Source organism: Centruroides vittatus, unplaced genomic scaffold, assembly GCF_030686945.1.
Source record: "Centruroides vittatus isolate TY-2023 unplaced genomic scaffold, ASM3068694v2 contig_1427, whole genome shotgun sequence".
NCBI lineage: Eukaryota > Metazoa > Arthropoda > Arachnida > Scorpiones > Buthidae > Centruroides > Centruroides vittatus.
Genome location: NW_027120893.1, coordinates 1013563 through 1026174, shown reverse-complemented (window position 1 = coordinate 1026174; position 12612 = coordinate 1013563). Strand labels below are relative to the sequence as shown.

At 27.4% G+C, this 12612-nt stretch overlaps 1 protein-coding gene across 11 annotated transcripts in view; it reads right to left on the bottom strand.

Annotated features, from left to right (window-relative positions):
* Positions 1 to 12612, bottom strand: part of LOC136968281 (tyrosine-protein phosphatase Lar-like) — a 161579-nt gene that overhangs the window by 9493 nt on the left and 139474 nt on the right. For 8 of the 11 annotated variants that reach the window (XM_067262270.1, XM_067262279.1, XM_067262274.1 and 5 more), the window contains 9 exons: positions 11123 to 11339; positions 9089 to 9258; positions 8820 to 9002; positions 6542 to 6762; positions 6177 to 6426; positions 5771 to 6076; positions 5575 to 5688; positions 5337 to 5491; positions 4981 to 5266 (listed from right to left, as the gene is read on the bottom strand). In XM_067262270.1, the coding sequence (XP_067118371.1) occupies positions 4981 to 5266; positions 5337 to 5491; positions 5575 to 5688; positions 5771 to 6076; positions 6177 to 6426; positions 6542 to 6762; positions 8820 to 9002; positions 9089 to 9258; positions 11123 to 11339 (1902 nt within the window). The remainder of the gene's footprint in view (positions 1 to 4980; positions 5267 to 5336; positions 5492 to 5574; positions 5689 to 5770; positions 6077 to 6176; positions 6427 to 6541; positions 6763 to 8819; positions 9003 to 9088; positions 9259 to 11122; positions 11340 to 12612) is intronic. The other 3 variants (XM_067262273.1, XM_067262275.1, XM_067262281.1) reach the window with 1 other exon arrangement.

Sequence of the window (12612 nt, the reverse complement as noted above, 5' to 3'; positions counted from 1 at the left end):
TACTAAGTGATTTATGTTTGAAAATGACTAAGTAACATCTCTTAATATTTATTACTACAGGTATACCTCGCCTTATGTCGATAATTGGTTCCAGGAGAGGCGACGTAAGTCGAAAAATGACATAAGTCAAATTTATTTGTGTAGTTACAATGTAAGTTGAAACTACGGTGGAAAACACCAATAACGAGCACTTAAAAACTGCGAAATAAGATGACAACACAGAAACACAGATGTTTTCGTGTTTCATTCTCTAGGATTAATGACGATTATATTAACATTTACTGTAAATATACATATTTTAATGATTTTACGTGCTTTTAATGCTTTTCTAGTGATATTACGACTTCGATATTTGTGGCAGACGGATGTAAAGTCGAATAAAATGACTTAAACTTGATTTTTATTTTTCCGTATACTTTTTTGACAAACAACATATAATAGAGAACGATGTAACTCGAGGTATACCTGTATTATTATACTATTTTGGTATCTATTTTTGATGACCAAAAATATGAACATTACAATTAAGAAAGCACAGTAAATCTACAATAAAGAACATATCAGTGTGCAGCTTTTTCAAATGTTATAGAAGATTTATTGTAACTGAATATGTATTTGAAACTTTTTATTCAGAAGCTGTATAATTTTTATATTAATTGAGTAGAAAATAGAAAGCAATTTTTGATAAAATAAAATGGAAATATTATTCTAAAAATATCAATTATATGATTTTATAGGTTCATGAAAAAACATTAATTAATAACTACTTCAGAATTAAATAAAGTTAAATATTTGAAAAAAACCAAGATCCAAATAAATTTAAAATAAGGTACAGGAGGGTCTAATGATGTGTTCACTTGTTTATAATCGATCAGCGCAAATCGCAACCGTCAATCTCGTAACGGTCAAATCGTAACGGTCAACTCTTTGATAACAGGTGCGTGTCTGGGAATTGTAACGGATAAGTTACGGCGGCGCTGATCAATTATAAACAAGTGAACACATCATTAGACCCTCCTGTACAACTTGAAAATGTTAAATAAATGTTTACAATGTAAGACAATTTGGTAAACATTTTTGTACTATTTAGTAATATTGCAAAATTTTGGAAGATATGCCATAATTTTGTAATATGTTAGTTAAATGATTAATTACAACCAAATATTGGACAAATTTTGACATTATATATGAAAATGTAATTTTTGAATTTTTCAAAGTATCACTGTTTCTTTGCATAAAATTGCAAATTTGAAAAAATGTCATTACTGAAAAAATAATGTATATTAGAAAAATTTTTGGCACAAAATTCAAACGAAAAAGAAATTAAAAATTTTTCAAAAATGATTTTACTGGTTTAGAACAGGGCAACATTTCAAAAGTTTTTATGAATCTTTTTATAGTATAATACAGGGTTATACAAAGATTGCAGACATCATTTGCCGAATGCAATGTAGCTAAAAAATAAAATCTGTGATCATGTGATAACATCTAGCCAATACAATACTAAGAATGAATATTTTTACTAGTTTTTAGGATAGTTCTTTCCTTGGTCTTATAGTAATGTGTGGTATCAGTGCAGAAAGTTTATTATTTAATATTTTAATTAATGTTAATATTCTTTTGCTTAATCGGGATAAGTATATATGATAATAGACTAGTTCATTTAAAATGGTGAATAATTAGACATAAAATGATTTATGTTGAATGTAAATTATTGATTATGTAAAATACACTTATGTTTGGAAATAAAATTGAAAAGAGACTGATAGATGACATTATATCTCTTAAAGGAGAGACTAAATAGTTCGATGGAAGAACACTTAGCAGATGAATAGGCAGGTTTCAGGAAAGACAGAAGTACAACGTAGCAGATACTAAGATTACGGCTATTAGTTGAAAAGGCAAGAAGAAAGCAGAAAAACATCTATTCCTACTTTGTGGACTTTCAAAAGGCATTTGATAACATAGACCAAAAAGCCACCTTGGCAATGCTAAAATCTTATGGAGTGGATCATAAACTAATAAATTTGCTAAGTTATATTAATGATAATTCAGAAACAGCTGCGAGATTGCGTGGGGAGCTAGGAAACTGGTTCAAACCAAAAAGAGGCACCAGACACGGAGATCCTATATCCCCAACTATCTTCATAAGTCTCTTAGAAAGAGTCGTGGATAAGATGACACGAGATGCAGAGAACATCAGTTCACAGTGTAAAATTCAATAACCTGAGATTTGCAGATGACATAGTTATCATTGAAGAAAGTGAAGAACAACTAGAGAAAACATTACATCTACTTAATGAAGAAGGAAAAAGATATGGACTGATTATCAACAGCGAGAAAACTAAGACAATGATATCTGGTGATAACAACATGACAAGAAACATCCTAGTAGATGAGAAAAACATTGAAAATGTAGAGAGCTTCACATATTTAGGAAGCAAACTAAACTATAATCTGGATTGCAAAAAAGAAATAGAGATTAGAATAGCCAAGGCAAAAACAAATTTGAAAGCAATTGTGAGTTCAGCCAGGGTGATAGACACATTAAGTAAAACCTGTTCACTGCTTACGGACCCTGTTCTAAACAGTTACTCTAAATCGTACAGAATGGCTTCCTAGAGTTATGTTTATTTATCAGTTCGCAAAAACCCCTGGAAAACGTTTTCTCCTGACACCAGGTTATCAATCTTCGAATGCAGATAACCACGCGTATTTAAATCTATCTCGCGAAATAATGAGTGGGAGGGATGATGGGTAAGTTTGGAAAGACTTACTAAAATATGAGTCAGAGAACAGCATTATAAACAATAACAATTATATATTTAATTAAACAAATAAAAATGAATACAAAGGATAAATGAACATAATTCGATTGGATCTATATATATATCTTAATTTAATTCCTAACACCCGTGAGAGAGAGTTTACAAAATGATCTACAATCATAATACCTCATTTATTGATGAATCTAAATGTTTTCTATTGGCACATAACTTAAGCCTTTATCTTCCACTTAATAATTAGGACTTAATTCATAATTAATTTCATGCGGAACTATCGACGAGCTCCTGGTCTATATTGGAGACCCCTTCTCTCTATGTGTCTTACAACAAGGACTTATAGCAGACTCCTATTTCTATGGGAGGACCAACCCTTGCTTCTACTTTGGCAACTATCGCTGGTCTCCTCGATTTGGGTGCGAATTTCGATAATATTCTTGTGCTTTACCCAATCAAAACCTTTCAATCTTACATCATAATAGGGGTAAGACAATTGATGTCAATAAGTTTTGTCATCGATAAGGATCTTAAAAATGGAACTCTATTTCCTTTGAAATGAAAGGGGGATGAAATCCTTTCCTTTCTAAAATCAATTATTTCATTTAATAAATTCTTCAATATCTAATATAATAACATTCTTCAGATAGTACAATAAATTCTACATACGATAACATAAAACAAAAGGGTTTTCTAAAGTAACCACTTGATAATAATTAAGCTTATCGATGGTGAGGGGGAATAGATTGGTGGGTGAGAAAGTTCCATTAACATCTGCAAGGAAGTTCTAAATGAAAATGTCTTCCTTTCACAAAATGTTAGTTTTAACACAAATAAAGTTATATTATTTTATAAAATTCTTATATATAATTAATTATAAGTAGATTATTAAATTAATCCCATAATACAAGGGGAGAACAAGGGGGCTTCTGGTCCTTACACAATGGACAAAATCTGGAAAAGAAAAGCAATCAGTTTGCAGACAAAATTAAAAGTATTGAACACCTGCATCTTCTCATCCATGCTGTATGCCTGTGAGACATGGGTAATAACAAAAGATATGAAAAGAAAAATGTTAGCATTAATTTTAGCATTAATGTAAAAACACGTAAACAGATAATAAAAATATCTTCTTTACTCGCCATGTCCAATTACCAGGAACAAACTATTCTCTACAGCAGAGACAACTACACAAAAATATTAGCATTTGAAAGACACTGTTACAGAAAGATCATACAAATAGGATGGATGCAGAAAGTAACAAATGAAGAACTTTATAATAGGATATATATGAAAAAGAATCTCTTACAGAAAATTATACAATGAAAACTTCAACTGTTTGGACAAATTACAAGAATGAATGAAAACAGAAAAATTAAGACTGTAGTCTATGGTATTATGGATGGATCCAACAAAAGAGGCAGACCTTATAGAGAATGGATTGATGACGCGAAGAAGTGGTGTGGAGCGAATGTATGGGAATTGGGAAAATCGGCAATGGATCGAGAGAAATGGAAGAAAATAGTGAAAAAGGCATCAGACGGCAATGGGCAATGAGTGCAGAGTTGATGATGATGATATCTCTGAAATAACTGCTGTATATTTTTGTGGATCTTTTAAATACTAAATTGAACTAACATAGTTTTTTTTACTAAAATAATCTCAAGACCAGAAATGTTCAAGTCTGAGATGTGAAAGTCAAGGCTTGCAAGAAAATTTTTATTTATGACATAATTATAAATTTTTTTTAAGAAATGTTGATAGATTCTTATTTAAATTATTAAATTAAACTTTATTGATTTTCTGAATGTTTCTTTTACTTCTTAGATTGTGTAATAATTAATAAAAAATAAAACAAATTAAAATAATTAAAAAAGTAATAATTTTTCTTGTTTATGTTCTGAAATATTGATATGTATCAATAGTAATTTTGATGAAAACATTAAAATACATAATAATTGTCCAATATGTGGTCTACATATAGTCCAGCTTTAAATAGCTCTAAAAAGTAACAACGAAAATGTTTTCATATGAGATTACCTAACATTAGAAATATCTAACATGGATAATCAACAGGTGCATCAGGTGCAACAGATCCAAGTTTATGATATTATGTTTCTTATAAATTATGATCTCAAAGTTATCTCTTTCTAATAATGGATAACAACAGTTTAAAAAATATCGATAAAAATTTCTTTACCTTAAATTCTAACTCCATTCCTGTACAATTTTCTCCTGGTACTACAAGCATTAACTGCTGAATATGTGCGTAAAGATTGCGGGCAGCAATTTCTGTATTGCCAGCTATCACAGCTTCTAAAACAGCATCGTGTATAAAAATGTATTGATCTTCTGTCTGCACCATATAATTACGTTGAGCTCGAAGACAAGTTACATGACCGTAGATATCAGTTGTATTTTCTTGTTTTAGTCTTTCTAACATTGAATCTATTACTATAAAACAACCAGTCCGTCCAACACCAGCACTAGAAAATTTATGGTTTTAATATATTTATGTATAAAAATATTATTTCAGTGAAATATTATCTAATATACCTGCAATGAACAATCATGGGACCCACATCGGGTGGATTCATACTCCGTACTCTCCGAAGAAACATTAGGAATGGTGTAGGATGATCTGGAACTCCATGATCAGGCCATGCAGTAAATTGGAATTGACGTACTTCTCTTTTTTCAGAATAACCAGACTACAATTAATAAGTAGCTTTAGTATAGTTTTTACTAAATAAACATTAATGATATTTATTTTGAAAAATTTGTGTAATTTTACCCTATGTAAACAAAAAGTACGAATGCAATAAGTAGCTAATTCTTGTAAATCTACCAAAGTTACATGCATCACTCCATACACTTCAGTTCCTCTATTTGGCCAATATTGATCACACTATAAAGAAGAGTTTTTGCATTAATAAATGTCTATTATTATTATTATTATTATTATTATTTGTTGAAAGCTTAAGAAATACCTTTATTCTAGTTCTTTCTTCAAGTTTAGTCATCATTACAATAGTGGCACTATGTTGTTCCCAGACCATTCTCCAGAAATCACCAAAAGTTTCTGGAAGTGGACCTTGAGTGGCAATGTAAGCATTTTGTTTTCTATATCCATCACAATAATTTGCGTTAATGTAATCAGAACCCGGAATTCCATCCAGCTGTTGCAGTACAACTCTGCTATGATCATAAGCTATCACATTTGCATAACGATTCTTAACTTTATTCACTTCAATATTTGAATTTTCCCACGTAAATTGTTGACCAGGTTCAATTGACTAGAAAGTTATATAAATTGTAAAATCATCAAAAATTGAATAAATTATTGAAAATAAAATTAATTACAAAAGATTATAAAAATCTGTATGAATTAAATACCTCATATTCCTGAGAAAATTTTAAATTTTCATTAGCTTTCAATCTTTCAATGTGATTAGCTAATTCTGTTACTGGAATAGGAGGATGGTTCATCATTGCCGGAGTCTGATAATTTAGACGCCTCATCTCAACTGGATCTGTAGGATGAGCTGCCACATCTCTTTCTTGAGTATTTGTTAAGAGTTTCATTGTTGTCTCTCCAGCTGGTGTTTTAATAATTTGGTGTCGTCTGTATAAGTCAGATAAATTCCTGTAATAACGTCACTTACCCAATGACTGACAAAACTCTCATTTGTCAATAATAAAAAAGTATTTACTCAATCATTTATATTTTTTAAAAAATAGTCATTTACTTAATAACTTACCTGCGAATAATCAATAAAATTATAACAGGAGTAAGAAGGAGAAGAGCTACTATTGGTCCGATAATCCAAACTACTCCAGCTTTATCAGCCGAATCATTAATTTTTGCAATGTCTGGTGTATCAGTTTTATCTCGGTGATCAATTCCCGAAGATGGTTTTCCAGACAAAATTGCCATATCAAGACTCAAACTATCAGAAAACGGGCTACTTGTGTAAAGAACCTACCAATTGAAATTTTATGCATATTAATTTTCTATCAACTTAGTAATTTATAACAACTAATTATAAAAAATATCTTGCAATGTTTTAAGTTAGTTTTATCTCAAATTTCATAATTAAAAGTTTTATTTTAAAAAATAATCCAGTAGTCTGAATAAAAACCCAAAATATTCAAGCTAATTTAAAATATATAAAATATGAGAAAAAGCTCTCATCCTATTCCAATTTCAGAAGTTAGAGTTTTTTCTTGTATTATATGTATTTAAATTAAAATAATTTCCAACCCCAATGAATAGTTTTTTAAACTTTTATCATTTTATAAAAATTATAATGTTTTTCAAATTATAATGCATTGTGCAAAATAATAGAATATTATTTTTGAAATATTTAAATATTACTTTGATGTAAATATTGAATTCAATTAAATACTATGACAAACTGAAAACTGATTATAGTTTTACTATTATATTAATTTGTAGATATTTAGATGCAATATGTATTTGGTTTCATGAATACTAAAAACAAATTTTAGTTTTTGAACCATTAGTAGCTACTAAAATTCCAAAATACTTTTATCTATATTGGTTTATTAGTTCAAATAGTTAAAGAGTTTATCATTCTTTGGCCTAAAGTTATTTATTAAATTGTAAAATTCAAATATCTGTTGAAGAAGATCAATTAAGAAGACCAAAAGCATTAGAATGATAACTGTGACCGTAATAGAAGAAGTGATTAAAATAAGAAAGCATTTCTTATTCATTAAACAAATATTCTCTCAAACATTTACAAAATTGCCATATCAAGACTCAAACTACCAGAAAACGGGCTACTTGTGTAAAGAACCTACCAATTGAAATTTTATGCATATTAATTTTCTATCAATTTAGTAATTTATATCAATATTACACAAACATGTTTGTGTGGCTCATTCTAAGAATATTTCCTTAAGAATCACCAAACAAGAAGCTAGCACTGCTAACATTAACCAGACTAAAGAGGAAGTGTTGACCAGCACAAAGTTTTAAGTAAAAGTTTGTTAATCCATTTTAATGATAATTTAATTTTATCACATTTATTACATTTTTATTTTATTTTATATGCTGTTTTTTGTGTTTAGTATTCCATAGTTTAGTTTTACTTTGTTTTTTTTTTAAAAATGTTTAATTTGAATGCTTATTGGAAATATTTCTATTTTATTTTCAAGTATGTTACATTGTTCTACATTCAATTTTGTTAGTTTTTGTGCTGTGAAAGTAATGATAAAACACACAGTGTCTTGAAAAACATTTAATCTGAATAAACCTATAAGGCTTCTTGATCATTCAAATAAAAAAAAACTAAACTGTTTAATATTGTCATTCAAATTATTACAAATCAAAAATATTTAAAATAAATTTTAAATTCCAAAAATTTGTTCTTGATTATTATTTTTAATCATAAAGATAGAAATATTGTTTAATTTTTGCCCTATTATTGCTATAATTTTGTAAATTAATAAAATATAGATTAATAATTTTTATTATTAAGAGTTTAATACACCAATTCATAACCACACTTATGCAATTTCACAACTTTTATTGTCTATTATAAAATTAATATGCAACTAATAAACCTTTTTTTTTAGTTGCGTATTAATTTTAGTACAACAGAAAAAGTTTTCATATTTATATAAGATAGAAGAGTTCGAATTAAGTAGCATAATAAGTTTCATAGTTATTCTCTCAAAGTACAAATGTCACAAAATTGGATGCTTTTTCTAAAACATCTCACTTCAAAATAATTAAAATGATTTTGATAAATAATGAGTTAACTATTTTAAAATTCAAGGATAGTGTATTAAAGAAAAATCTAAATTTGGAATTACATTTTTATAAAAGAGAAAATAATCAATTTATAAAAATATATTACTATTCTACGAATAAGAGTTAAGAACTAATTTAAAAATTTATTTACTATTTATCTTTACATTAAAACTTGAGAACATAATTCATAATTATAAAAAAGCTTTAATGTATTGATATTTTATCATCAGACCATTAAATAAGTATCGAAATCTTACTTTCTGTGGTGTATCGACTACGGCTCTAACGAAAACTTTATAACTGACACCATTCTGTAATCGACGATTTAGAAAACCCAAATATTTACTTCCATCACCGAGAGAAAATGTATCGGGAATGTATCTTCTTAAAAATTTGGCTGCGATATATGGACCCACTTTATCAAATGGAGTTGCAGTTAACTAAAAACCAATATGCTTTATAAGTATTTTCAAAATGATAATTTATATTTAATTATCAATATATATACAAATATTCTAGTGTTTACCTCTTCAATAGTATAAGAATCTGGTTCTTTCATAATTTCTTCAGCAGGAACTACAACTAAATAATAATGACTAATTGGACCATATTCTTCAGAAGCTTGTGGTAAAATAACAGTTATTACATTATCACTCTGTACACCAAATGAATCTGGTTTTACCATTGGTTTGGGTGCTACAAATAAAAAAAGTTTTCAAAAAAAATGTATATTAATTAAATATTAAAATTTATTTATTACTTTAATCATCGTAAATTAAATAAAATGTGAGTTTTTTGTCATCTAGATTAGAATTATTAATCATATTGATCAACTGAATATAAATCAACTGTATCACAAATTCATCATGTTACAATTATCAAATTGTTGTCTGTCAGAAAAGTCTTCTAAACTCAGAAAGTAGAATATAAGTATGATTATGATTATTGTTATTAAGCTAAATCATGAAAATTTAAGAAAAAGAATTGAAATTGAAAACAAGTATAAAGTGATAAAAAATGAAAATTAATCTTATTTTTCTATTCGAAAACATTCTGTAATCTCTGAAACAAAGTTATTCGTTAAATTAGATGTCAAATGTCAGCATATTATTGCATAAATTATAAAACTTGAAATTTGATGTTAACATAATTTGAATTTGGTTATTTATCAATTTATATGCAATACTGTAAAACAAAATTTGGCAATTAATGACCCACAGGTTGGATGCACCCTTAACTATTACTATTACTTTGATTTTATTCTTAGTGCGACCCATGGAAACATTTATGTTAATTCCCATAAATATAATTATAGAATTCTTCATTAAATTTCTATTAGGAGAAAAGTATATATTTACGTTTATTTCGATATTTTGGCTATGCTTATTTTGATAGATACTAATTTATTCTGTTCAGTAATACCAACAAAATGTACAGTTTTGTGTTGGTTCTGCGGCATGGCATCAGAACTCATAGAATTCTTTTTATTAAATGGTATTTTATCCTTTTATAATTAATATTTGCGCAGTTTCTTCGAAATAAAATTAATCTAGCCTGTAAATCTCAAATGGTTGCCTCTGTGAAATAAAATATAGCTGTTATATACTGTACACATATAAATATTAAAAGGTAGAACATTTCATCACATATTTTCAAAATAAATTAAGCAACAGTTTCATCACCCATTTCTAGTACTTCATTGGCATTTGAAAAAGATAGTTATTTAAAAACTTAAAGACAGTTAGTTGCTAACTGTCAGGGAGTTACAACATCCTGAACATTGTCTGAATCTGTGCAGAATTATGTAAGTTAATCTGGCTGGTTTCATAGATTTATTATACTATTTTATTATAACATTTTTAAAGTCTTTTAAAACAGAAAAATAAATTAAGTTGAAATTCTTAAGATAAAGTTGATTCTCATGACTTTGTTCTATAAGCAGGAGAAAAAATATTTTTAACAGAATGTGTAGCTTATCGTTTTCCTGATCAAAATCACAATAAATCAAAAATATTAAAAACAGTTAAAATCTGGTATAATCAAAATCTTAAAAGTCGAAAGTCCCGATAATGAAAATCTTTTAATAAAAATAAATAATAATAATTTTGTTAAAATTTTTTATGTGCACCATATGTGACCTTAAAAGTTTAATACAAAAATATTTGTTAAACTTAATATTAATCTGATTCTCAGAATAAAACAGAATATAGTATAATCTTTTAGTGAAAGAACAGATAAATAATAGCTACATGTATTTGATACAAAGTAATATTTAAAATTTTTTCAATAGCTTTATGAATAATATTAAAAACTACTTTCATTGTAACATATTTATTATAAATTTTATAAACTATAATTTGCAATGTATAGAATTGTATTATTATTTGAATAAATGTATATTTATATTTTATTTTATAAAAAGCTATTGTAGTAGTAGTAGTAGTAATAGTAATTAAATTTAAAATTTTATCTTAATTTGATTATTAAATTTATTACCTATTAAAAATATTGTCATTTATTAGTATAATTTTTTATATTCTAAATAATAATATCAACTTGCCTGCCATTGCAGTTGTAACTATAATTTTGGCAGCAGGACGGAAACTTTCATCTGCTGGCACAGCTGTTACATTAACTTCATAACTTGTAAAAGGCATTAAATTATCAATTGTCACTTCAGTAACTTGAGAGCTAACAAGCACCTTTTGAATAGGTATGGGTAATTCTTGTAACATTCCTCGACTATCGTAGAATTCTTTATGTGCACCATATGTGACCTTAAAAGTTTAATACAAAAATGTTTGTTAAACTTAATATTAATCTGATTCTCAGAATAAAACAGAATATAGTATAATCTTTTAGTGAAAGAACAGATAAATAATAGCTACAAATAAAAATATTAATGAAATTCTAATTTCCCTCATGCATTCTATAAAACAAACTTTTGTGGTTATGAGTTTATTAATCTAATTATGTATAGATGAACTTTTTAAAGAATAACTAGTAATGCTATAGAAGCCACTAAATGCAATAGGAACAAAAATAAATAAGGTAACAAAATACAACAAAATATTGTAGTAAAATTATCAATTGATGTATAATGAAATGCTATCAGCTGAAATGACACAAAGTGTAATATGAATTGTTTTGAATAAATATTTATACTGTGAAATGACAAATGAACATTTCACATCAATCAATGTTCAAATGAAATGAATTATTATGAAACAGTCACATTGTCATTTCGTAAGCTGAAATGACCATTCAAAATAATTCATATTAAAGGGTATCAATTAACAATACTTCAAACACAGTATCTATTAATGTAAATAGTTTTAAGTGAGTGTTTCAGATTATGAAATTGAAATAAACCTTCCCAAACTTGAAGTTCGGCCTTTTCTTCTTTTGAAGATAAAAATGTTATAATGTTATATGGTACAATTTTCAAGTAGTGTAGTGTAAAGGAGTAAAAGATAGACTCAAAAATGTAAAATTTTTTGTAAATAGTCTAAACTTCATAATATGAAGTTATAATGTTACTTTAAAATACATGTAATAATAATTAGTTTTAATTGACCATAAATAATTTTAATTGATCTCAGATTATTTCTATTAGTCCTAACCAATATCTATAGCAGATAATATGTGTTTAGGTGAGATTCTATCTAGTTTGCTTGTGCTGTTATGGTTTTTATAAAGGATGCTAATTAGACATGATACAAAGTGTGCATAATTTTTGATTTTAAATTTTTTTTGATATAGAGTCTTTTGTCTTCGGGCAGTATAGTAGTAGAAGTAAATACACTGTACACAAACACATACACCTTATTTTTTATATCTGATAATGAGAAATTTTTCAGTGTCCTGAATGCTATATGCAATGCATCACTCCAACCAGCCCCAAACCATCCACATTTTTGCTGATGCTGGATGATAGAAATTTGTGCAGACACAGCTTGTGACTTAACCTGACCTATATATACTCTGGTCCAATGTCCCCAATATATGTATATATTGGTGTGATGCAGATGCATATGATATCAAGTGTTT